This window comes from Siniperca chuatsi, linkage group LG24 (genome assembly GCF_020085105.1).
Source record: "Siniperca chuatsi isolate FFG_IHB_CAS linkage group LG24, ASM2008510v1, whole genome shotgun sequence".
In the NCBI taxonomy this organism is placed as follows: Eukaryota; Metazoa; Chordata; class Actinopteri; order Centrarchiformes; family Sinipercidae; genus Siniperca; species Siniperca chuatsi.
Genome location: NC_058065.1, coordinates 8,575,390 through 8,600,388, shown reverse-complemented (window position 1 = coordinate 8,600,388; position 24,999 = coordinate 8,575,390). Strand labels below are relative to the sequence as shown.

At 38.5% G+C, this 24,999-nt stretch overlaps 7 protein-coding genes across 8 annotated transcripts; 4 read left to right on the top strand and 3 right to left on the bottom strand.

The window, feature by feature from the left end:
* Window positions 1-161: 161 nt before the first annotated feature.
* Window positions 162-1,076, bottom strand: LOC122872065 (gamma-crystallin M2-like). The gene is made up of 3 exons (XM_044187761.1): window positions 1,032-1,076; window positions 616-858; window positions 162-507 (listed from the first exon to the last, which is right to left on the bottom strand). The coding sequence occupies exons 1-3, from the start codon at window positions 1,038-1,040 to the stop codon at window positions 238-240; spliced, it is 522 nt and encodes a 173-aa protein (XP_044043696.1). The 5' UTR covers window positions 1,041-1,076; the 3' UTR covers window positions 162-237.
* Window positions 1,077-3,478: 2,402 nt separating this feature from the next.
* LOC122872066 (gamma-crystallin M3-like) lies at window positions 3,479-5,023 on the bottom strand. The gene is made up of 3 exons (XM_044187762.1): window positions 5,006-5,023; window positions 4,535-4,777; window positions 3,479-3,907 (listed from the first exon to the last, which is right to left on the bottom strand). Exons 1-3 carry the CDS (start codon window positions 5,021-5,023, stop codon window positions 3,635-3,637), a joined length of 534 nt encoding a protein of 177 aa, XP_044043697.1. The 3' UTR covers window positions 3,479-3,634.
* Window positions 5,024-6,559: 1,536 nt separating this feature from the next.
* LOC122872069 (gamma-crystallin M3-like) lies at window positions 6,560-7,653 on the bottom strand. The gene is made up of 3 exons (XM_044187766.1): window positions 7,642-7,653; window positions 7,158-7,415; window positions 6,560-6,838 (listed from the first exon to the last, which is right to left on the bottom strand). Exons 1-3 carry the CDS (start codon window positions 7,648-7,650, stop codon window positions 6,560-6,562), a joined length of 546 nt encoding a protein of 181 aa, XP_044043701.1. The 5' UTR covers window positions 7,651-7,653.
* Window positions 7,654-8,347: 694 nt separating this feature from the next.
* On the top strand, window positions 8,348-9,724 carry LOC122872446 (gamma-crystallin M3-like). The gene is made up of 2 exons (XM_044188693.1): window positions 8,348-8,668; window positions 9,434-9,724. The coding sequence occupies exons 1-2, from the start codon at window positions 8,348-8,350 to the stop codon at window positions 9,710-9,712; spliced, it is 600 nt and encodes a 199-aa protein (XP_044044628.1). The 3' UTR covers window positions 9,713-9,724.
* Window positions 9,725-11,930: 2,206 nt separating this feature from the next.
* On the top strand, window positions 11,931-13,812 carry LOC122872445 (gamma-crystallin M2-like). Its single transcript, XM_044188692.1, has 3 exons — window positions 11,931-11,939; window positions 12,034-12,306; window positions 13,486-13,812. The coding sequence occupies exons 1-3, from the start codon at window positions 11,931-11,933 to the stop codon at window positions 13,759-13,761; spliced, it is 558 nt and encodes a 185-aa protein (XP_044044627.1). The 3' UTR covers window positions 13,762-13,812.
* A 2,474-nt stretch (window positions 13,813-16,286) lies between these two features.
* On the top strand, window positions 16,287-16,876 carry LOC122872067 (gamma-crystallin S-like). The gene is made up of 2 exons (XM_044187764.1): window positions 16,287-16,371; window positions 16,544-16,876. Exons 1-2 carry the CDS (start codon window positions 16,324-16,326, stop codon window positions 16,847-16,849), a joined length of 354 nt encoding a protein of 117 aa, XP_044043699.1. The 5' UTR covers window positions 16,287-16,323; the 3' UTR covers window positions 16,850-16,876.
* Window positions 16,877-17,578: 702 nt separating this feature from the next.
* LOC122872064 (gamma-crystallin M2-like) lies at window positions 17,579-23,001 on the top strand. 2 transcript variants are annotated; one of them, XM_044187760.1, is made up of 4 exons: window positions 17,579-17,798; window positions 19,897-19,998; window positions 21,134-21,376; window positions 22,568-23,001. In XM_044187760.1, the coding sequence occupies exons 2-4, from the start codon at window positions 19,981-19,983 to the stop codon at window positions 22,838-22,840; spliced, it is 534 nt and encodes a 177-aa protein (XP_044043695.1). In that variant the 5' UTR covers window positions 17,579-17,798; window positions 19,897-19,980; the 3' UTR covers window positions 22,841-23,001. The 2 variants fall into 2 exon arrangements, with proteins under 2 accessions (XP_044043695.1, XP_044043694.1); XM_044187759.1 differs by having other exon boundaries at window positions 17,579-17,878.
* Window positions 23,002-24,999: the final 1,998 nt, after the last annotated feature.

Sequence of the window (24,999 nt, the reverse complement as noted above, 5' to 3'; positions counted from 1 at the left end):
CAATATGGTATGTTTCCATGTATTTGTTTGTTTTTAGCTTGTGTTCTAGTCCCTTTAACATTTGACCCACTCACAAAATAATCGCATGACTTATAACAATTGTCTGGAAAATTTTCTCAAAAAGCCTCAAGAAAAGAAAAAGGAAGCAGTTGACAGAACAGTGGTTATTGGATAGATTTATTGGCAGTACTTTATGGACAGTACTTCAGATAAATGGTGTCTGGATATCAGCTCTTCTCACATAGTGATACGTTTGATGGATCCAACCCTAGGATTCATGCTTCCCCACTCATTAAACCTCCTGTATTCACCGGGGCGCATCAGGTACTGGCGTCCCCTGTAATGGGGATGCTCGTAGAAGATCCAGTAACCATCCCTCACGTTGCAAGAGTAGATGTCGTTGAAATGGAAACGTTCGTACAGGGAGGGGCAGTCATCAGTCAGCTCCATCATCTGGCCTCCGAACTCTGGGCGCTCGTAGATCATCATTCTGTGAGAGCCTTGGTGCTGCAGAAAAGACGAGGTGATTTATTAGCCTCTAGCGCAGTGAAGGATTATCAAAAGAAACACCTATTGTAAGGTGATGCCCACAGAAACCGCCCGACTGAGGCTTACCGTAGGGATCATACGGCAGGATCGCACACAGTCGTTGAATCCCATCCAGCGCTGGTAGTCTGGATAGTCGCCCCTCCTCAGGAAGTACTGGTAGCCCATGTAGTTGGGCCTCTCATAGACCATCCAGTCCCCGCTGTCCACTCTAATGGAGTTGCAGCGGCTGAAGTGGGAATGCAGGTCAGAGCATTCGCTGCTGCACTCATAGGAGCGACCCTGGAAGTTCCTGTCCTCGTAGAAGATGATCTGGAAAGATCAATCGAGGGATTTTGAAAAATGTAGATAATATTGGCTCAAATTAAGAGAAATGGGCATACTATACCAGATGAAAAAATGCGTCCAGTTCACCGGTTTCTGCTGAATAATCCACGCAGATATGCAGAAGCACAAAAAACACATAGCAAAACAAGCAGCCTTACCTTACCCATTGTGTCGGCTAACCTTGGTAACACTGTAGCAGCAGCCGTGGGCTCCACGCTGCCTTTATAACCCATGGATGACCTGTGTCATTGTGATTCAGAACAATGAACAGGCTTGTCAGCTCTTTCTAGCAGAACAATATTTTGTTTTGTATGGTCAATGAAGCAAATCATCAGTTTTCCTTTGAGCAGAGGCTTCCCTTTGAATTTGCTCTGGTTGATGGTGGAACAAACCAAAAATATAAAATCAATAAATCTCCAAACATACAAATTGATTGGAATTGAATGACATATGTTATTACAAATTATGAAAAACTCATGTGAAAGCTCATATTTGTTTGTAAAAAGTTTATTTTTCCATCTCCAATTTACTTACATCTTTATCTTTCTACAACAGAACACATAATATTATACATGTGAAATCTAGTTTATCCCTGTTAATGCAGACGACAGTGGTACTGTACAATACTATGTGGCCAAAGCTGTAGTGATTCTGTCATAAAGTAGCAATACCACAAAGATGCTGCCCGCAAATTATGTCCTTTATATTCCATTTTAAAGATCAACATTTCATATGACGGAAATACAACATTTTGAATTTTACATTGTAAGTGCTGGAGTTAATGTTCAACATGTTGCTGCTTTCTGAAATCCTGTGAAGTGAACACAACCACTGCCTGGCCTCTGTACACAGCAGCAGCTTTTATATGATTTACAAGTTATTTTCTTCATGTCAGCAAAACAACTTGTTTTACATAGTCACAAGTTATTTCAGTTTTGCTTTTGTTTGCCTTAAATCCCCCCATATTGTGATCTTCTCTATGGACTAAGCACTAGAATGTTTTTTTCAATACAGTCTGCACATGACAGATTTTATACAGTAGAGCTGAAGTGTAAACAGCTGTTGAACACACATGTACCTAGATATTAAATCTTAAGTTAAGTATTAAGTTAAGTGCATATTATATACAGTAAATCGCTTTAAAAGGCATTAAAAAGCCAGTTAAAACATCCACACACTAGTCAGTGTAGCATCTGGAAATCACTGGTGCCATCACATATTTAAAAGTAGTGTTGCCTAATTTACATGCATGCACATGTAGAGCCACACATGTCTACACTTGTAGTCAATTTTAAGTACAACTTATTGTGATTATTAATTCTTTATCTAGTTAAACTGTCTATAAATATTCTATATTGCATATTAGATAAATATCTGTCATAGATTTATGATGTACAAAGGGGTAAAAATATCATTCTTATAACAAATTTGTATAAGCCACCGACCATTTCCTGTCATCCCTCTACTGTCAACTCTAATAAAGCCATAAAATTCTGACTCTAATGGTTTTTATATTTGATCTATATTAATTACTCAGTGTACTACAATACACCATAAAATAATGTGCGGTTTAACAATCTTGCATAACTCAGTCTCTCAGTATATGATGTCTGCCAGGATTTAATGTAACACTCCTGTTAAGTTAAATAGTTAAATGTCTTCCCCTGTTTCAGACAAAAAAACATTAAAATCAAGCATGTGACATAATCTGTGTGACAACTGACTGAACGTCATTGTGGTGAAGGTAAAATCTGAATGCTGGTATTTAGTACAGTAGACACGGTAAAGGAAATGGAGGTGTTGTTGTGTAAAGGTCATTATAACGGGGTGCTCTCAGGTTTCATTGCTTTTCTCATGGTAATTGCAACACTTGCATTATTATGTTCATGTGAATATGACCAACTGAATGAAGAATTTTCAGTTGCTTTAACAAAAATATAGGAAATACTGGCAAATATGGGCATTTAGTTTTTATCACATCAATTATTAACATAGACTGCATATATACCCACAAAAGGTACGTGGGGATTTTAGTGTTCCCTAAAATATAGTCATCTGCTTTGCTGCTGTTCTGTATAGTCATATTTGAGATGTTAAATATTTTATTTAGTTTTAGTTTAGTTTATTTGCACAATAATGAAAATATAAATACATACAATAGAAAAGACAGTAATTGCAGTGAAGGAGAGGAAAGAAGCCTGAAAGGCTTATTCGGGGTCCTCCCCTATTTAAACAAACAAACAAAAAAAATGACATTATTATTCGTCAAAAATTAAACACAACAAACAAACCACAACACAAAGTAGAACAATCCCATTTGGGTTGCTGTACATTTGCTACATATGCTTTCACCCCAAGTTTGCACTTAGTATTTGCATTTTAGCCAAAAGTCAGGAAAAGAACCTTATTTCTAACATTTCAGATTAGTGGATTCAGACGTTTGGACCCCCCTGTATGTTAATCTGTTTATGAAATTAAACACCACTGATTGGGCGAAACAGTCAGTTATCGAAATTGTGTTTAGAAATAATTCACACAAATATGCAGCAAATCATTTTATTGTGTGCGTCACACAGTAAAAGAGGTAAATTCATCGTGGCTGGATTGCACAGTACAACTGGAACTACATGCAAACAATGCACAAATCACAGTTTCAAGATAAAAACAAGGCTCCTTCTTTTTGCCTCTTGCTTTGACAACTTGTTAATATTAAAACAAAGCATCTGCAAAACTTATTAGCTAAATATAAGTCATTAGACAGTTAAGATTCTGTGATGCGTCTGATTGAATTGAACTTCATATCATCACTGCTCATCTCGCTGAGGTTCCTGTACTTTCCTGGTCTCAGATAAAACATCTTGCCCTCATAGTTTGGCTGCTCAAACACCAACCAGTAGCCTTCCATCACGTTGCAGGACTGCATGTCAGACATGTGATAATGATCCTGGATGGAGTCGCAGTCATCAGTCAGTTCATGCATCTGCCCTTCAAAGTTCACTTTCTCGTAGATCCTCATCTTAAAGGGTCCCTTGTGCTGTTAAAGTACAAAATGTCAAATCAAATTAAATATATGAATGAATCTAACAAGAGTCATGGTGCTGTTTAAAGTTGTATCTAGCTGCTGTTAACACATAAGTACCAAAAAAGGCTAAAGGTCCTGCTAGGAAATGGGAAGCAACTGTAAGCTAACTCTGTTGAGGAATGTGCTTGTTTTCTATGTCAGAGAAGCTAAAAATCAGTTTAATCTCGTGTTTCCACTATATTCTTAAAAGTCATCCTGTTTATAAATGTATAATTTAAAAAAAACCTTATATGTATTGCTAGCTAGCTTAATAGCTAACAAGATACAACATACAAGAAAACTTAGGGTTGAGAAGGAAAGTTCATCCATGACATTCTTGGAAACAGTAATGACCCCAAAAAAAAAGTCCAATGTCCACTTGCCAGCTTTTTTCAGAGCTTTCAAACACATCCCATTTTACAATCAGCAGATGAAGTTGTCATGGAGATATCAAGACTGTGAACAATTAAAAGCTCAGCAAAAACTAGTATTAGGACCTTGAGTTAAAAAGCAACCAAGCACATTTCTCATCAGACTGTCCCTTTACATTACTGACTGCCTTTGTCTTTCCTTGGTTGGTAATATTGTGCACATATTTACCACAGGGACCATGCGGCAGGACTGAATGCAGTCATTGAAGCCGATAGTATTCTGATACTCGGGATAATCTCCCCTGGTCAGGAGGTACTGCTTGCCCATGTAGTTGGGTTGGTCATAGACCATGAATGTCCCGCTCTCCACCCTGCAGGAGCTGCATCGGCTCAGGTGAGAGGCAATTTCAGAGCAGTCGCTGATGCACTCATACGAGTGGCCCTGGAAGTTTCTCCCCTCGAAGAAGATGATCTAGAGAGAAAGACACACAGTTTTTGATAGTTTTTGGGTCCAACATTAGAGAACATCCAGAGCCAAATGTTCAAGTGAGTTCTGTGATTATCATAAGATATCTCGTTTAACACAAATCACACTATGTTGCATGGCAGAAGCATTTTGGTACTTATACAGTATAAAATTATGATTGAGCTTGAGGCAGTATATGCATCAGTTGGTGCAGTGGTCTGTACCCTTCATTACCTTTCCGTTCATGGTCATGCTATTTGATTTCTGTTGTTCTTCTCACTGGCGCACTGCCTTTTATGCATCATGTGACATCAAAAGAATCTGCCCCTCAATTGTACAAAATAAGTGAGTCAGCTCATCAGCATGGAAGTCCCTACTGTATTATACATCAAAGCTGTGAACACTGCAATCACTCAGATTAAACAGTAGTGGTGCAGATTTCACAATGAGAAAGCAAACTCTAGTTATTGCATTACGTTTGTATTGTTGTGCAATCATTTCCATTATAGGACACTTCATGTTTGTAGAACAGTGTATAACAGACAGACAGATAGATGCAATATTAAATTATATGCCTTGACTTAAAGCTAAAATGTGTAACTTTTTGACATATGTAACATTTTCTGAGCACATTCATGCTCCTCAGAGGATGAAACCTTTCTATTTTGGACACTCCGTTAGCGTCCCTCAAGCACCACCCTCAGGACAAAACCTCATCTTTGAACACAAGATAACTCATATAATAACATGCAGATTGCCATGAAATTTGAAGTTGTAGTTGAGGACATTCATGCTCTCAATGGGATAAAACTTTTGAATTTAAGCACATGACCTTTTTTTTTTAAGCATTTTTAGCTCCACTAATAATAAGACTCCAAAAATAGAAAATTCATCACTATGTTGTTGTTGAAGTTGCTAGTGGCTCCTGGAAGTGCTATCCATCCTCACTGGTATTAAGTAGCTCTGGAGATTGAAACAAAACCCCAACATGCCTAATTATGATATTCATTCAATGCCATCCAAATGTAGTATTTTACCAACAATGAATCTTAAAGACAAAACTGCATCATATTATTCTTATCTTTTTAGTTATGGCAAAGGTGAAACACATACAAAATACCCATTATTATTATATTATAATATTATATATTATAATGTGTTTTTCCAATGTAAAACTATGCGCACAAACCAGGGGAACCACGGAGTTGCTCTGCAATGCTGTAATTTAATAGATCTTTGCAATGGACAGTCTAAATAATACCTATAATATTATTTTTGTGTTCATTTCAACTTAGCTGTGAGTGAGATTCTTGAATCTTAACTTAATAACAGCAGCAGCATTTTGCTACATCAGTGATAGTGAATAAGGAGCCGTTGCAATAATAGTGGGAACAATTTCTTAGGAATTTATCAAGTGATGAGTTGATTGTTCAGGAACTTGAGGCATATGTGATATATACATAGTACTACACAGTAATATTAACATGATTTAAAAGACTATAGTGTAGAAGACTGACTCCGCTGTTCTCAAAGAAGTTCTCACAAACTGTAAAAATGTATATGCACCAGCATACCAGGGCGGATAAGATAAACCTGACTTTATTTAGGAATGAAAATGTCAATGTTTTCCCTCTGACCTCTAGCGGGACAAGTTGTGCCCCTTGCAGCACTGCTACATTGCAAAGCATGTAGTTTTACTCCACATAAATAAAACTGCAAAACAGCAAAAGAGACACTTCAAAATATGATTTTTATTTTTGACCCACAGTTTCTTTTAATGAACGACAATCAGCACATATCCATGATGCGTCTGATGGAGCTGATTCTCGTCAAGTTGCTCATTCCCATCTCTCTGAGGTTCCTGTACTCTCCTGGCCTCACGTACAGCATCCTGCCTCTGTAGTTGGGTTGCTCAAACATCAGCCAGTGGCCGTCCATCACGTTGCAGGACTGGCAGTCAGACATAGAGTAACGATCCTGGAGAGACTCACAGTCGTCCATCAGCTCGTGCATCTGGCCTCCGAAGTTCTCCCTTTCATAGATCCTCATCCTGAACTGTCCTCTGTGCTGTTGAAGGAAGACATGATATCTGTCCATCGGTTTTCTAGACTACTTTTCTTGCTCTAGAGCCTGTGGCAATGTTCACCACTCTATGACAGGAAATGTAGTTTTCAATTCATTTAACATGCATGTTTTTGGACTGTGGGTGGAAATCAGAGCACCTGCAAGAATACCGCATGAAATACAGGAACATAGAGGCACCAACTAGCTGGCTAATTCAAACTCAGGACATCCTAAGTCTAAATCACTTAGCCAGACCGCGATATCAATTACTGTGAATAAATCCTGAAAAGTATTAGTAAGAGTAACTACCAACGTTTCTTACCATGGGGATCATGCGACAAGAGTAAATGTTATCCATCATCGGCATGCCCATCATGCTGCCCATGTGCTGAAAATCTGAGTACTCCCCTCTCTTCAAGAAGACCTGATTACCCATGAAGTTGGGGCGGTCGTACACCATGAAGCACCCATTGTCCACCCTGCAGGAGTTACAGCGGTTCACGTGCGTGTGGATGTCAGAGCAGTCACTGCTGCACTCATAGGACCTACCCTGGAAGTTCCTGTCCTCGTAGAAAATAATCTGCAGCAAAAAACATACAGGAAACTTATATGAAAATACTCAAGAATAGATTTATTATTTGGATGGAAAAGACTTTCAGGTACTGTGGAACACTGTATTTCTAACCCTATCGAGAACCTTTGCACAACAGTTTGCATCACACTGTATCTCTAAACTATTGATCAGTTTATTACTACTTCAATAGCAACTAATTTTTCACTTTATACAAACATATAATAAATATTACCCTGCCCATGGTGATGTTTTTAGTTTTCGCAAATGATGCCAACAAGGTGCCACTTTTATATGGAATCAGCCACAGACCACCTTGCTCACCTTTGTGTGAAACATCATGACTCATCACAAGGTTCACGTGGGCCTGCATTCATTTTTTACAGCATGCCTCAAAAGTTATTATTGTATGTTGAATGTAGTTTTGGGAGGTCATGTCAGGTCATAACAGGAGCAAAATATTCCTCAAATGACATATTATTAATTGCATTTTTACGTTTTAAATACTACAAGGCCAAAGCATTGTTGTTTTGTGGCCTCTGCAGTGTATCTTGCCTTTTGTTGAATTCCTTTAGTGTTGCCATAAAGTTCAGTCTCATCTCCAGTTTTGATATTTCACAGAAGAGATATGAATTAAATAGTTGAAGTTGCTGGAAGCAAGCATAAAACCGAATATTCAGTTCACAATTACTATTGCAGATTCTGACATACAGTAAAGTCTGCTGCCCTTTAGTGCTGCACTCTGCTACAATATAGAGTGATGACTCAAAGGTTTCAGCACAAGCCATGTGGAAATACTATGGCTGTGTAATGTATAAAAAGGGAAAAGCGTCGATGTTGAAGCTTGTACATCCGAGATTAGCTCACAAATACCATGACCATGGGGAAGGTAAGTGAAACTTAACACAATAACATTAAAAAGATTTAAAGTGATGGACAAAATGTTAATCAAAAAGAGCCTTAAGTTGAAATTTAAAAAAGATATTTCTTTGAGTTCACATTGTTCTTTGCAGATCATATTCTATGAGGACCGGAACTTCCAGGGTCGCTCCTATGAGACCAGCAGTGACTGCCCCGAGCTCACGTCTTACCTGAGCAGGTGCAACTCCTGCAGGGTGGAGAGTGGCCTCTTCATGGTCTATGAGAAGCCCAACTTCATGGGCCATCAGATGCTGGTGAGGAGGGGCGAGTATCCAGACAACCAGCGCCTAATGGGAATGAGTATGAGCGACTGCATCCGGTCCAGTCGCATGATCCCCATGGTAGGTGGACGAGTTATCGTACTCGGCTGCATTAGGGCCCAGTCACACACTGTTGCAATTCTAGGCACTACTGAAAGGCTGGTGCATCAATGACACCAACTAAAAAGACTTACAAACCTTTTGCGTTGCATTTTTGAATCTGCCAAAGAGGGATTCTGTAAATTGACTGACCTAAAAGAACACCCTCCTCTATGTTGGACTCCAACGAATGTTCATTTCAGTTTTTCACACATTAAAAGCAGCTTTAGCTAATGCAAAAGGAAAATATTTGAATAAAAACTAAGCATAGAGGTTCATTCCTAACCTTAAAAACACATCTGTAATAAAATATTCTAAACTCAAAGTTCACTTACTAGCATTCGTCCATATCTCACAGCCTTCTTCAACAAATGGAACTTACTCAGGTAATCTAAGTACCAAATTTCGATTATGTGATAACTCCTGAGCAGGTTACATTCGCTGAGGAAGGCTGTGAGATACGGCTGAAAGATCCTGAAAAAGCCAGTAAGTGGACCTTGAGTTTAGAATATTTTCTCACAAATCACAGTTTGTTCAGATACCAATGATAAAGTGATTCTGCTCAGAATTTGCTGCAAATATTGCTGTCATAAATGGTTTTTGCAAACCCACTTTGTGATTTAAAGATAAAATGGGGACATCAATGTGTGATTTTTATGCCTAGGGCAGTTTTAAAGCTACGGCAGTGATGTGTAGATCTAAAGGTTGGGTCGAATTTTCATTTCCCTGATGTTTCTTCATCCACAGCACAGGGGACCCTTCCGAATGAGGATCTATGAGAAGGAGAACTTCGGAGGCCAGATGCACGAGCTGATGGACGACTGTGACAATATGATGGACCGTTTCCACATGTCTGACTGCCAGTCCTGCAACGTGATGGACGGCCACTGGCTGATGTTTGAGCAACCCAACTACAGAGGCAGGATGCTGTACCTCAGGCCCGGAGAGCACAGGAACCTCAGAGAGATGGGGATAAGCAACGTGACGAGGTTCAGCTCCATCAGGCGCATCATGGACTCCTGTTAACTCAAACTCTAATGTACGGTGTGGAAAAATAAAGCAAGCTGAAATCCAATGTTTCTGATTCATGCCTGTCATTCTAATACAAAATAATAATTTTTTCAAATGCGATTAGTGACTCCTACTGGTTAGCCCTGTGCAGCTGTTTCCTTTCACTTCATGTCAGTGTGTTATGAAAATCGATTTGCACTTAGAGTTAGAGTTAATAGTAATCCATCAGTGAACATTTATTCAGTGTTTTGTGAAAGTTATTTTATTTTTCCATGCTACATCCTATGGAAGCTATGACATTCAGTATTGAGAGTGAGATATGAAAATCATTTAGAAAATCAAGCCCACAGGAGAATAAGCAAACAGGAAGGTTGTGAAAAGGATCATTAGGTAATTTCTTCCATCAGAAAGATTCAGCAGCTGACTCTCAGGGCTCAAATGACTTTCTCACAAGCACCTGAACACACCAACAAGTTTTCACAACAGTCACTGATTGCAACTCCATGACTTAAGCCAAGACTCTGCAAGTTGCTTTTCACGCCATACAGTATTTATTGAAAACAATAAATTCATATAAAAGCACAACACAATAAAAACAACCAGCTATCCACTTACTACTGTAAGAAACTGATGTGCTGTTCACTTTCCTGCATGCATCAATTCAGAGTACATGCTTTAACTGAAAGCTCCCCATTCACCTAATGCTGTAAACCTGTCACATATATTGTACTATAGGTTCATAGAGGACTTTGTGGTTTAGATTATATGTAGCACCTAATTACCCCAAAACATTATCTGCTTTTCTTGAAATGACCTCTACAAAACACCAAAGCACATTTGGTGCAAAACAAAGATGACCTGCAAAGGCTAACTTCAGTGTGTTGGCCATGTGTGACCATCAAACACCATCTGGGAGTTTGTTAAGTAGGTCATTTGTGTCTAATTCCTGAAACTAATAAATACACTCCTGGCTCCACAGGGGAACTGCTTTCACTACACTTGGCTATAAATTCTAATTTCTCATATGAAAAAACTGCAACGGATGTCCCTACTTTAAGAAAGCAAATTTCATTTAACTCTGGAAGGAGGGATTCCAGATTCCAGCATATATTTTTTGCCAACTCACCTCAAAACGCACCCTGACAGCTTTTATAATAGGAGGAAATAACAGGGTCACAGTTACAACCAGCTCTGAATGTCAAAACATGAGTAGAGGATGTACAAAAAAAAGAAAAATCATGGATATTATTTTACACATTACACAATTACTTACAGTTACAGTTAGATATTGCACCAGTGGCGGAACGTAACTGGCGGAACAAGTACTGTACCTAAGGTACTTGTACTTTACTTGAATATTATAACATTTTATGCTACTTAATACCGCTACTTCACTACATTTCAGAGGAAAATATTGTACTCCACCACTACATTAATTTTAAAAGCTTAGTTGCTAATAACTTTGCAGATTCCGATAATTAATACAATATAAAATTAACAAATACATTTTTGTATATTACTATGCACTACCAAGCCGTATAGTTCATATTAGCCCCACTTTTACAAGCTTCAACATCAAAGTGATTACATTAATGCATCAATAATTAGAATTCAATCATATAATATCTGGTATTTTAAGTATATTTTAATGCTAATACTTAATACTGCTAATACTGTACTTTTACTAAGGTAAAATTTTGAATGCATAACTTTTACTACACCGTGCATTGCTACTTTTACTTAAGTAAAACATCTGAGTGCTTCTCCCACCACTGCATTACACACATTAAATTACAGGTGTTTACATCTGTTTTAACATGCATCTAAAGCTGAACCAAGTGAAGCTCAGGCAGTGTTTTAAGCAAATTACATTTAATAGATGAACCAATGAAAAAAAAACCAATAACAGTGGTTAAATGTTTTTTCCAGTTAGATGGTCATTCAGATCATTTGCAGGTGTCATGAAAATACAGGAGCCAATTTAACGTTGCCAAATCATTTCTTTCCATCACTGTCTGACACTGACCCTCTGCCTTCACTGTTCCAGCATGTGTTTGATACAGAGTCATCATCAGACTGGAACAAAGGCAAATCAAACAGCACCAAGCCATTTTGCTGATATGTAAATCTACCTCATTTGGGTATGAAAGACTTGCCACACTCTGCACATTTTGTTTATCGATAAATACTTTGATGGGGCTGCAGCAAAGAATGAGGTTTACAGTGCATCCAAATGGGGAAGGTAAGATAAAACCTACTACAACCAGTATGCTTTTTAAAGACACTTCCTTTTCCTTTTAAGATATTCAGGTTCAGGAAATACTCACATTGTGTAGTTGAAGTTTTTCCTCTTACCTTTGCCACAGATCACATTTTTTGAGGAGAAGAAATTCCAGGGCCGCTGCTACAACTGTAGCAGCGACTGTGCTGACCTGCACACATACTTCAGCCGCTGCAACTCCATCAGGGTGGAGAGCGGTGTGTGGGTGATCTATGAGAGACCCAACTACAAGGGTTTCCAGTACATCCTCAGCCCTGGGGAGTACGCCGACAACCAGCAGTGGATGGCCTTCAGCGACAATGTCAAATCCTGCCGCGTCATAAAGAATGTAAGAGTCCTCATTCAGATTTCTTCAAGCATTTATATCAAATACAATGGAGGATTTTAGGTTTGACGTATAATGTTTCTGGATGGTTATAGAAAAGTGTTTGAAATCGTGGCACAGGACTGAGCTCTGTGAACACTTTTAAGCCAACAGACTAAACAAGCAAACAATGGCAAGCACATTAGGCAGAATTATCACCCAACTCTGCAGTTCCCCTCAGCTCTACAGAGCGTTTTAGCGTCTTTCAGCTCATCGCTTTGAATTTACGGCCTGTACATTTAGTGTTTTGTTTCAGTCTCACCCCTGTGATAAACCTTCTTCCCAGCCTCCAGATAAGCTGCTACCTGCCCAGCACCAAAGACAGACGGACACAGTGACTTTTCGCACTATTCGCCCTTGGTAGCGACTAGCTGCTAATCGTAGCGGAGCAATTAACGGCTAAAGAGCCAGATATTTTTTCTCTAGGGCTGGTGGAGACCAAACAAAGCAAAAAGGAAAGTGAAAATTGGACTTACAGTCACCAAAACGCCAGAAACACGACTACAAATGAATGCTAATGTTGCTCCATGTCTGCTGGTTGTGAAGACTGGCGATAGTTTGCTAACACATTAGCCACAACATGTCAAACGTGTGTGACTGTTGTGGAGTTCTGCCCCAAAGCGACCAAAAGTATAATAATAATAATTAATACAGCTTTAAAGAGCCTTATTATCACTATGTACATATTTAAATAATTCTAAGGACAAAGAGGATGAAAATGTTAGCTAAACGATTACAGAATAAATGTACTATTGTACTAATTGTAATTCCAACTGAACTAAGAATTTAAACTGAAAACCTGCAAAGTTTCATACTTTTTTGGGTTTAGCGACACCTTTGACAATGAGTGTTTTGGGCTCAGTGTTGCCTATGACCTGAAAATACTGTATGTTTCCCAGGACAAAGGGATCATCTCATTAGACCAGCAATAGGGCTGGGCATCGAACCGAGTATCAAAAACTGTCAAGTACTGAAAGTGGACATTGAAAGTCTTTCATATGTGCAGGTGCTTGTGTTTAAACAACATTTAACATTTGTAGTAAAAGTTCTCTGGTATCTTATTAGCACTAGTATCGAAAATTATATCCAGCTCTAGCCAGCAATTGACAGCTTTCTTGAATACTTTTTGTCTACTGTTTTTAGGCTTATGGCAGTGTGTGGAAGCTGAGGCTGTACGAGAGACCAGACTTTGGAGGGCAGATGGTGGAGTGCTCTGATGACTGTCCTTCAGTTTATGAAACCTACAAGCTGCGTGAGGCTTACTCCTGTGTGGTGACCGATGGTGCCTGGGTGTTCTACGACCTCCCCAACTACAAGGGGCACCAGTACCTCCTTGAGCAAGGCGAGTACCGGCAGCACAGCGACTGGGGGGCGGCCTCGCCTGGTGTCGGATCCTTCCGCAGGATCACAGAGTTTTAACTCTGAAAGTGAAACTCCAGAAAGTGATTCAAGACCTGTCCAGATGCCTACACTGACACAACACCATCAATAAATGAGAAGCAAACTCTGGCTGTTCTTATGGATTTTCTGTAAATATGTCTCATGTTAAACCACTGGTGTGCAATTATAGACCATTGATATGGAAGACTATAGCAGCTGTGGTTACTAATAAGGCCAGTTATTTTTGTGATCACAACTTCATTATTTTATTTTTTATTATTTTTTACAACATAATTGATCACATAATTTGATTATACTAATTTGAGATATTAAACACTGGAACATTGTTTTCTCATAATCACAACTTAAAGGGGTACTCCAGTGACTCAGTTTTGCACTTCCATAAAGTTGGGGGACTTCCAAGAGACTGATTAAAGATTAAAAAGAGTTGAAGCAACAGTGGCAGATATATCCTTACTCTTAGGCCTCCCATAATGCAATTCAGTAGCCTCTTTCATTAGACCCTCCCTGTCTGGTAAATGCCCACACCTTTGAACTCCATGTCCCCAGTTTGTAATGCATTTCTTTCTGTTATACATTTGCAATCTCCAAACTCAAACTGAGTCTTTTCTCAGGCTTGACAAAGCTTCTCCAGAACCATAGAAGACATCATTACACATTTGATATTATACATTATTATACTGTTTTTACAGGCTGAGTAGTACTGATTACTTACTAGTAAATTGAGTAAATAAAATTGGTGGAATGTCCCTATAAATGTCTCATGATCTCCATGAAGACATTCCCCTCAATCTTGATAAAAAGCAGAGCAGAACAAAAATTACATAGGAGAAAGAAGGCCTGATAAAGATAATTAATTGTGAGGATGAGATAAGTGTTTGATAACTTGAGAAAATGCAATAATAAAGCAGTCATCTCAGGATAACTGGCTAAATATGACCAAAGGTTTTCATTCCAAACAAACACTACTGCACCTAATTTCAATGATTTGTATCACTTCAACCAGAGAGGAGGGATAATTCAGTAAAATAGTTGTCTTTGACCTCATCTACACAATGCACGATAGCAGGGAAACAGTAATTAAAATATGTCCTGTGGCTTCTCTAAACTTTCAAAGATGCACATGTGGAGTTGGATAGTGCTTATTGCATTCATAAAGAAATTATTAATAAATCTGTTTTGGGGCCATTTTATCCCCCTTCGGAATATAATTTACATAATATTTGCCAAAAGAATTCCACTTGATTCTTGATCTTGCTTGTTATATATATACTGCATATCTGCTATATTTAAAATAAAACTTAATGTCTACAGCAGACACTAGTGGCTGCAATGTTCATTCCACCCCACAATATGAAAGTGATGGCCAAAATTAACAGCATACTGGTGATTTACTTATTCTTGCACCCTTAACAGTTGTAAAAATGTAAGGTTTTACCTGAGGGTGGTGCCAGATGAAAGGTCATGGAGTGTCTGAACTCTGAGGAGCACGAATATGCTGAGTACACATCATGGCAATCTGACTATTAGTTTTTCATATTTCTTGTGTACAAGTGCAAATATTGTCCTGACGGTGGCACTAGAGGAAAGGTCAGGTGGGTCACCCAAAACATTAGGATTCATCCCCAGCGGACCATGAATATCTGCAGTATATGTGTGGATAATTTGGAATTGGAATTGCAATTGTATAATTGAATCTGCATTTTTGGCAAAGATATATTTTAGTACTTCATTAGATTTGACAAAAAAAAATATATAACTCAAGGTCATACTTTATAGCTTTTTCTGAGGCTGTCCTCCCATGAACGCCCAAAAATGACATTTGTTTTCGTCCTCTAGTGGTGGTAGTAATTATGACTCTTGTCTGTCGGACAAGGATCGGAGTGGGGCAGTCAGGAAACCACACAGGAAACCACTGTTCACTTCACACACTTCACACCTTCCAACAGTCAATGCTGGTTTCTTTAACCATGACCACAATTGTTCGCCAAACCTGAATTATAGTGCTGTCAGATCAGATATTTTTGCAACAGTTTTGGAAGACACAGACAAATAATGTCATCCTGCCTGATAGGCGCATCAGATCAGAAAACACTTCTTCATTCTGGAAGGCAATTACAAATTATGTATTTTGTCATTTTTATTAAATTGTGGTAACTGAAACTTGAGTTAAGATATTTTATTAAACTACTACTTCTAAATTCTTTTAACTTCTAAATTCTTTTAAAAATATGAATCAGTTATGCAGTGTGTGAAACCCTCTCCTGTAGAGTCTCTGGTGGCTTCCTGCCTTCCTGCTGTGTCACTGACTCAGCTCAAAGCGTTTCATATCAAACCAGATGTCCTGCAGTGGCCTTGTTTTTGTCAGCACGCTTTGCTGCATCCAGTGGCTTTGGGATGCTTTGCACTTTGCATTTGCATTGTTTAGGGAAACAGGATTCACTGCTTCAGAACAATGTGATACGCCTGGATAAATATTTGAACCGCTCATTGAATAATCCAGTTCACACAAAGCAAACCATTCGCTTAGTTTTATTGTTCTGGTTCTGTATAAAGAGAATACTGGAGGTTGCTGCTTTAATGTTTTTATATAACACATCAAACTTACTGATATTAACTTTGGAGAAGGTACGTAGATAAAACATATATTTAGTGCCACATATTTAATGCAGTACAACACAGCTTATATAAATCAAAAAAACTATGTGCATGTACATAAAAAATATGCTTATATAAAAACCACTTCACAGCCTTACACATGTACTATTCTTTCAAAAGTTTGTTTGTATTCCTTTTCCAGATCATCTTCTACGATGACAGAAACGTCCAGGGTCGATTCCACGAGTGCGACAATGACTCCAGCGACTGGTACACGTGCTTCCGCCGCTGCAGCTCCAGCAGAGTGGAGGGGGGATTCTGGGTAATCTACGAGAGCCCAAGTTACCGGGGCTACCAGTATGTGCTGGCTGGGCATCGACGACACCATCAGGTCCTGTCGCATTGGCTGCAACACATCCTCATACCGAAACGACAGAATAGGTTGATTGTGAATGACAAAACGACATATACGGCCGCTGGAAAGTACCAGCGACAGGCGTACCGCTGAAGTACGTTATATGATTCGCATTTTTAATTTGGCATGTGTTTTACGTCGGATGCCCTTCCTGACACAACCCTCTGTATTTATCCAGACTTGGGACTGGCACAAGAAGACACTGGCTTGTGCCCCCTCGTGATTGATGTTGTGAAACTGTCGCAGTTTGGTTAGGTTTAGGCAACAAAACTACTTTGTCAGGTTTAGGAAGAGATCGTGGTTTGGATTAAAACAAGTTACATAAATTACGTAAATCACGTGACGTAAGTAGTGTTATTTAACTTGAAACTTTAAATAAGTCAATGCTGACTTGGTTTCACACGGGACACGATCCCGGCTCTCCTGGATGAAAGTCCTGTGTTTATTTGCCCATAGACTGTATATAAAGATGGGCGACATGACAGCTCCCCAAAAGTGAAGCCAAAATATCTTGATCGCCCCCTGGTGGCTGGCCGCAGTATAGATCATAAACCCCGCCCCCTCCATGTTAGCGGATGGGACATGGGCCAAATCAAAGTACACGTCAAATAAATTTTTCTGTCATTTTAGGTAGTTCTTTTCATGCTGATGTTTGTTCAAGTGTTCATTTTTCTGATAAGTTTGGTTTTAATTACTTATTTGATGCTATAAAAAGGGGGTTTGACGTCATGATTGACAGCTGAGCTCTGCTCGGGTGTGTGGGCGGGACCTCGATACCGCGGCTCCAACCCAACCTCTACTGCGCAGACTCTGGCTCCTAATGACGTCACCGGCGCAAGATGGCAGCTCCCGTATCCGAGATATTTTGTCTTCATTGTTGTACAGTGGGAGGAAGTGGAGACGCATCGTCCATCTTTGTATACAGTCTGTGGTTTGACCCAACCACCTCCCAACGCGGACTCTGTCGCTCTTATACAACGTCGCCTCCTCTGCTCCCGCCGTAATCACTACAGCCACTAGAGGTCGCGGCCTAACAATAAACGTAAATATGGGTTGTAATAAGCTGCTCTCACAATCGATCTACACGTGGCCTGGTGAGAAGGGCTGCGCATTTTTAGGAACGTAAGTTAAGAGAGATTAATAATGCCAAACCAAACCATTTACTAAAAATGATGTTTACTTTACGCAGTGAACATCATGTCAGGAGCATGAAAGTTCATTCTTGACGTAGGGAATAATGGTATCACAAAATCTTAACTAAAGTTCCACTTGTTTCATTCCAGAGCTTTCAACCGCATTTCATGGTCTTCATCAGAGGATGAAGTCTGCTCAACATTTAGCCTAGAGATCATCAGTTGTCATCATGTGACATAAGTATGGGACTTCGGTCACGTGATAGTAGGCGGTCGTAACCCCAAACTCCTCTGCAGATGAAGACCATGAGATGTAGTTGAACGCTCTGGAAGAAGCTATTAAGTCGACCTTGAGTCAAGATTATTATGTCAAAATATGTTAAATGTTAAAACAGTCTTGGTTTAAGTTACTTTTATACTTTTGACGTTTAGATTTTTAGGTTTAGCTTTATTTTTTTGTTTGTTCTGTTTGTTAGTTGTGTATATATGTGGTCAGAAACCATTTGTCATCTAGGCCTATGATTCAAAACTAACGCCACAGCAGCTGTCACATGACCTGCTGGTGGAGATGCCTGACCCTCATGTTGGGCAGAGTAATGGGCCCTTTACTGTACGGATTTACTTTGATATTTTACATAAGTTTGATGCAATCAGACCTGAAACAATTAGTCGATCGACAGAAAACGATTACAGTACTGGCAACTACTTTGATTGCATAAACCGACGTCTACTCCTGCAAGGTGCTCGAAGGTGCCTCGATCTTCTATGAGCATACCAACTACAGGGGGCGCCGGTAATTAAAAAAGTAGCCGTGTAATTTTTAGAAAAGTGTAAAAAGGCTGAACATACATCTTGAAAACTAAAGTCATGATGCAAAATGATACACTGTTGCTCATTATTTATTTAATCTTTTTCACACAAAAAATCAGTTTCAGACATGTTGCATTCTTTAAACACAAAATCAGTTATTTATTTTGCCACTCCAATATGGGCACATTTACCAAATGCTTAGATTTTAAATAAAGTTTTTGGTCATTTATTATACCTTTTTCATTTGTTTGATATGTTGCGGTGATTACATATGTCACAATTATTATAAAGTCAACTTGAAAATAATGTTTCCTTGTTTTTTACTTGTTTGTTTTAGTTTATCATAGCTCAATATATATATATATATATCATTTTACTTAAAGATAAAGATTTCAAATTTAAGCAAACATTTTATGGCCTTAAAATACTGTAGATGTAAAACAAACTTAAATAGGTCATAGAATATGTTTCAATACAAGAATGATTTTTAAAAATGCTTCAAGACAGCAATACAGGAACAGTACTTCAACAGTGAGAGCTACTGAAATCCTATATTTAACTGATTGATATGATTTTATATAACTGAAATAATTTGTGTATATTCTCCTTGCTGCTAATATAGACTGTATATACTGTATCTGGCCATATACAGCCTTTGAAATAAAAAAAACTAATTATAGGTCTGTTTAGTTTTTAGTTTTTAAAGACAAAATGTATTCAAATGAAACTTTATTATCCTTAAGGAAAAATATGGTCTTCGCAGCAGCAAAAGTATGAGGACAGACGGAATAATGAAGATGTATACAAGGTTATATAAAAACTGGTGACTGGTGGAAATTGTAATTGTCAGTGAGTAAAAGTATATGCAATATAAATTATGTAATATGAGTGAACATAAACATTGTGTATTGAGTACATAAAACACAATATCACAGCATGAAATAATGAAGTGAAAATTCCACTAAGCAACGTAACAACCGATAACAACATTATTCAATACATTAAATCTTAACCAAACCAAGTCTTTTTCTAGAGTCAAACATCATCCAGTCAAAATTTCCGCATCAACACAGGAGCAATCAAACGTGCATATAAAGGCCAGCTACTTTAATACAACTGCAGCATCAGCTAATGTGCCAAAGTTAATGGAGAGCTCATTTGAATAACAATAATTCTACTGGCACTGCATTTCATCAGCCTTTATATGAACGTGGACCATCAGTAATGCAGTGTGACTGAGGCGCTTGAATTTGATTGGGTGAGAAGGAACATAAGGTGATTATGGAGCGAACAGGAAAGGTGAGTACTGTAACTGTTCAACACAATGATATCATGATGCATCTCATGCTAACTGATGGATTGTTTGTAAATGTCCCTCAAGAATCAAACTGATGTTTAGTCGAAACGTGCAGTCGTTTAACTGCAAATGGTCGTATATATAATTCAGATGAAAATATAATTATAAAGAGCTATATGCTGTGCAAAGTTTTAGTGGACCAAGTTGAATTAATTGACCAAATGTTCCTAAATTTTGGTTTGTGATTTGTCAGCCTCATACTTATTTGTACAAAAATATCTCTTTTGTCACCAGTCAAATCAGGGAAACCTTGACAAAACCGCTGGAGGTGCAGTTTTGGCCACTTGGGGGCAGCATGACACACTGAAAACATGACATCTGCCATTTTATTACCATATAAAGCTCTTATGGCAAAAGTGTTAGCAAACAGTTTCCCATTTACACATCCAGTAGACACAGAACAAAGCTAAATTAAAGGACAATGCTGGATTATTACCACTTGGGTCTTGTTTTCAAAGTTTTGATCTTCATTTTGATCTGTAACAATGACATTGTGCTCACAGAGTTAATCGCTGAGATCTGGAAATAAGGCATCTAAAGAGACGTTCAATGGGGCAAGAAACACAAGCAGTTGCATATTTGTAAACGTCCACCACAGTTTACAGACCAACTTCCTGTTTCAAATTTGACCTGCCGTACTTACCAAAGTTGTGTGCACACAGTTTTCCTGTGGAATGAGGGATTATTACCGACATTTGAGGTGCGCTCACTTTAATTTTTACCTCCAAATAAAGTGGTTTAGATAATCTGGCTAAATTGTTGGTTTTTTATAATCTGTCTGATCGTCTGACTGCTTGAAGTATGACAGGGCAAGAAACATGCACTGTCATACTGCCACTGTAGTGCTGTTGCCAAATCCTCAGATCTTAGCAAATATTTTGGTGATTACCTATAGTAATGATGGCTATGAAACTATAAAAATAAGACCCAAGTTGTAATAAACTGGAATTACCCTTTAATAATAGTGTAGTGATGGTATCAGTACACACAGTGTAATAGTAGTACTGGTAATAATTGCAGTGGTAGTCTTATTTCTGCTAGTAGATGTAGTGGTCTAACGCAGAGTCCTGCTTGCAGATCTTTTTCTATGAGGACAAGAACTTCCAGGGTCATTACTACGAATGCAGCAGTGACTGTCCTGAGCTCAGCTCCCACCTCAGCCGCTGTAACTCCATCCGGGTGGAGACCGGGGCCTGGGTCATTTATGAGAGACCTCAATACATGGGCTACCAGTACGTCCTCATGAGAGGGGAGTACCCCAACTACCAGAGCTGGAACGGCTTCAATGACACCATCCACTCCTGTCGCCTCATCAGATATGTAAGTCCTGGAAAATCAGAAATCAGACTCCATAAGCTAAGCATAAAGTATTTGTTTTTTTACTGTAATTTAAATTCATGGGTGTTTATATCACTTATGAACATATGAAATAGCTGAATATGAACATTATTTCAGACCAAGCATGAAGACTTTTTGTTGGATGTTACATCCGTTTCTTTATATCCAAAATGCTGATATTCTGCAGTCATGTCCTGGTTCTAATGTTCTATAGTTTCACCCAGAAATAGCAATGTAACTGTAGGTAATGCCCTTGTACTCACATTACATGCTAATGTGCTGTTTTATTATATATTTTAGCCTTACTGTCACAAAACATCCAAGTTGTAGTCTGTTCAGTGGATTTGCTGATTGAGATACACAAATAATGCAAAATCTGAGCTAGCACTACAGAAAATGGTCTGTATACATTTAAAATACTTATTCAGTGTACTTTAGTATGGGTTTTATTCCTGCTAGTAACAGTTTCAGTTCAGCGGTTCAATGAAAACGTCAGTTAGAAGCTGATGAGAGATGAATACCTGCTGCACTATAGCATCTTTGCTTTAGAGGAGGTGGGGAGGTTGGAGGAGATAATGTGAACCTCTCTGTGTGTGGCCTGTCCAGGTGAAACTCCTTATCCTCTGGTGAAAAGAAGCAGCTAGCTCCTACAGTATACTGTATGTGTGTCAGAGGAGGCTCTGGGAGTCTGTTCATCTGTCCCAGGCCAGCAGAGGGCTTGGCAATGCCAGTACCAAACTAAGAACTAAAAGCAACTGAATTAGGAAGAAAAACACAAACCGTGTCTCTCAAACAAAGTATCTGTGCAATTTATACATTTAATGATGTTTATAACTGTTCGAATAGCTCTAACTGATTTTAAAAATGTATACAGTTTCACTTTAATATGCAAAATCTTCTCTCCATGTTAGCTTGCGTAATGTGCTACAGCTACACACACATACTACTTTTTCAAGTACTGGCATAGCACTAGTGCTTTTTAGATTTCATGTGAGAATTCAGAGCTTTACATTTGTAGCTAGAGCCAGGAGATGGTTAGCTTAGCTTAGCATAAAGACATAAAGAGACAGGGCGAAACAGCTAGCCTGGCTCTGTCCAGAGATTTAACTGCACTAACAGCACCTCTAAAGCTCACTAATTAACACATTATATTTTGGTTGTTTAATGTTCAAGCCTTCCAGTAAGCACAGGATCCGAATCTACGAACGTCCAGACTTCAGTGGCCAGATGATTGAATTCAGCGAGGATCTGCCCAACCTGCTGGACCGCTGGCGCTACCGTGACGTTCATTCAGCTCACGTGCAGGACGGCATTTGGGTCTTCTATGAGCATCCAAACTACAGTGGACGCCAGTACCTGCTGGAGAAGGGCGAATACAGACGGCACGTAGAGTGGGGGGCCCTCCATCCATCTGTAGGCTCCATTAGACGTGTTGTGGACTTTTAGACTGCATCTTAAAATCACTCCCATTCTGCTGCAGTTTGTGTGCTTTTATTTGCAGGTGAGTTAAGTTCAGGGTAATGAGGGGAGGAAGGTGAGAAACAGGAAGTGATATTTATTTCTTGTGATTACAAAACAAATCATAATGGAACAAATATACGTAAAAACAAGACAGCACAGAGAGAGAACAAGTAACCCTTTTTACGATAGATTTTTGAACAAGGACAGGACAGTGTGCATATACAGTATACAGTACATCCTCCGGGCAGCATTACATTTCATGACAATCTATCCATTAAATGTTTTTGTTTACAAGTAGGAACTTGGCCTGCCATTGGAGCTAGATGAAAGATCAGGGAATCACCAAAAATATTACGGTCCATCCTCTGGGGGCCATGAGTATCTACTGCATTTTAGGGAAACTAGGCAAATTTTAGAAGACTTGCTCTGCATCAAACTGCTGGTCAACTGCTGGACGCAACAGGAAAAAATATAGTGTGCTGGACAGTTGTATAGTTGGCTGATGTTTTAAGCCACTTTTGAACAGATAATGTCATCTACAGTAAAACAAATATGGTGGAGGATCGTATTTTTTATTATTTTATTCAATAACTTCAGCAACATCCATCTGACAAACTGGCCTCACAATAGTGGATTTTTCTTTCTTCAGTCTTTAGGTAGCACTTTCTAATATTCAAAATTTGTAATTAATGGCTTATTTAATAATTAATAAACCATTATTGATGCTTTATAGATGAGTTATAGGCCAGCAACTTTCGTGTTGCCAGGTTGTGAATAATCTTTGGCTGGCTCTAGTTCACAAGGTAACATTTACAATTAAAGACTTGATGGATTGTTGCAGAGAAAAGCTTTTATTAATGTAGTAACATTTTTAATTACTAATGACCTACTTGCTGTTGGCCTATCAGAGTGAGAAACCTGTAACCCTAACTATTAATGATTTATTAACATTCATAACTGCAGACTTGATGGCTTATTAGAAAGTGACAGTGGTGCAAGAAGTATTCAGATGCTTTACTTAAGTAAAAGTAGCAATACTGCAATTTCTGCACTATATATGCTGTCAAATGAATGTAGTGGAGTAAAAAGTATTTCATTATGTCTGAAATTAAGTGGCGTAGAAGTATAAAGTAGCATCAAAATGGAAATACTCAATACACACCTTAAATTTGTTCTTGAGTAAATGTACTTAGTCGCATTCCACCACTGGAGAGTGACACTTGTTACCATTTATTACTAATTAATAATGATAAAGTAATAATGATAATAATTTGTAATTAGAGAATAAGCTATAATGAGAAGCAGAAGAAAAAATATCATAAACACAACCTGCAGACACATTTGATAAGAAACTGTCAGACTGCAGTGCCTAATTACCTGACAGGATATGTCAGATTATCTCACGCACGGAAGAATAAAAATCAGTGATGTGATATGGACGCAGAAGTAGACGAGTAAACAGGAGACGTTGCAAATCAGTAACAGAGCTGCTGAGCTCAGCTGGTGTTTGAACTGGAACTTTTATTGCACACAGATCTGTTCTGGCCTCCCCGAAGCTGATCAAGCAGTTTCTAAGAACACAAACAATCACTGCACCCTGCAAAAGAAAAGAAACGTCCACCTGAACAGGTCATTCAAGTCATAAAATGGAACTTTTACTTTGAAAGAATAGAGCTACCAAGGGGGTTTCAAGTGCTCACTGCAAATTCAAAATGACATCTGCAACTACTTTCTAAATTATTGTTTAAAATGCAGCAATAAGTGTTTTACTCTGTTGGTTGTCTTCTACTTAGTTCAATCTGAAATTATTTTTTGATTGTGGTCTAGTACAATCATGAGGCTGCAGATGATTGACAGTTCTGTGAATCAATCAGATACCAGCCTTAACAATTCCTACACCTTATTAGACAAATCTACCATCTGCGAGGCTGTTAGTCTTTGCTTCCAGTTTGGAAACTTTTTAAATACATTGTTGCTGTTCTGGAAACATTGTCATATTTCTTCTTAATAATCCAGCAAATCAAGTTTCTTAATAGATTTGATGGATATTTAATCTATTAAAATAATATTAAAAAACTGTATGTCTACAGTGCCTGAATATTCTTTAACTTGCATGGAGGGGATGGACAAGTTTCTTTGTGAAA

What these genes read in the sequence shown, in the direction of transcription:
- LOC122872066 (XM_044187762.1), bottom strand. An exon ending in CCTGCCGCATGGTCCCTGTG is followed by an intron (nt 3,908 to 4,534) that starts GTAAATATGTGC and finishes GTACTTTAACAG; the next exon opens with CACAAGGGACCCTTTAAGAT.
- LOC122872065 (XM_044187761.1), bottom strand. An exon ending in CCTGCCGTATGATCCCTACG is followed by an intron (nt 508 to 615) that starts GTAAGCCTCAGT and finishes TCTTTTCTGCAG; the next exon opens with CACCAAGGCTCTCACAGAAT.
- LOC122872067 (XM_044187764.1), top strand. Translation starts at nt 16,324, where the DNA reads ATGTTTTTATATAACACATCAAACTTACTGATATTAACTTTGGAGAAG. An exon ending in TGATATTAACTTTGGAGAAG is followed by an intron (nt 16,372 to 16,543) that starts GTACGTAGATAA and finishes TTCCTTTTCCAG; the next exon opens with ATCATCTTCTACGATGACAG.
- LOC122872445 (XM_044188692.1), top strand. An exon ending in CCTGCCGCGTCATAAAGAAT is followed by an intron (nt 12,307 to 13,485) that starts GTAAGAGTCCTC and finishes TACTGTTTTTAG; the next exon opens with GCTTATGGCAGTGTGTGGAA.
- LOC122872446 (XM_044188693.1), top strand. Translation starts at nt 8,348, where the DNA reads ATGTTAATCAAAAAGAGCCTTAAGTTGAAATTTAAAAAAGATATTTCT. An exon ending in CCAGTCGCATGATCCCCATG is followed by an intron (nt 8,669 to 9,433) that starts GTAGGTGGACGA and finishes CTTCATCCACAG; the next exon opens with CACAGGGGACCCTTCCGAAT.
- LOC122872064 (XM_044187760.1), top strand. An exon ending in CCTGTCGCCTCATCAGATAT is followed by an intron (nt 21,377 to 22,567) that starts GTAAGTCCTGGA and finishes TTAATGTTCAAG; the next exon opens with CCTTCCAGTAAGCACAGGAT.
- LOC122872069 (XM_044187766.1), bottom strand. An exon ending in CTTGTCGCATGATCCCCATG is followed by an intron (nt 6,839 to 7,157) that starts GTAAGAAACGTT and finishes TTCCTTCAACAG; the next exon opens with CACAGAGGACAGTTCAGGAT.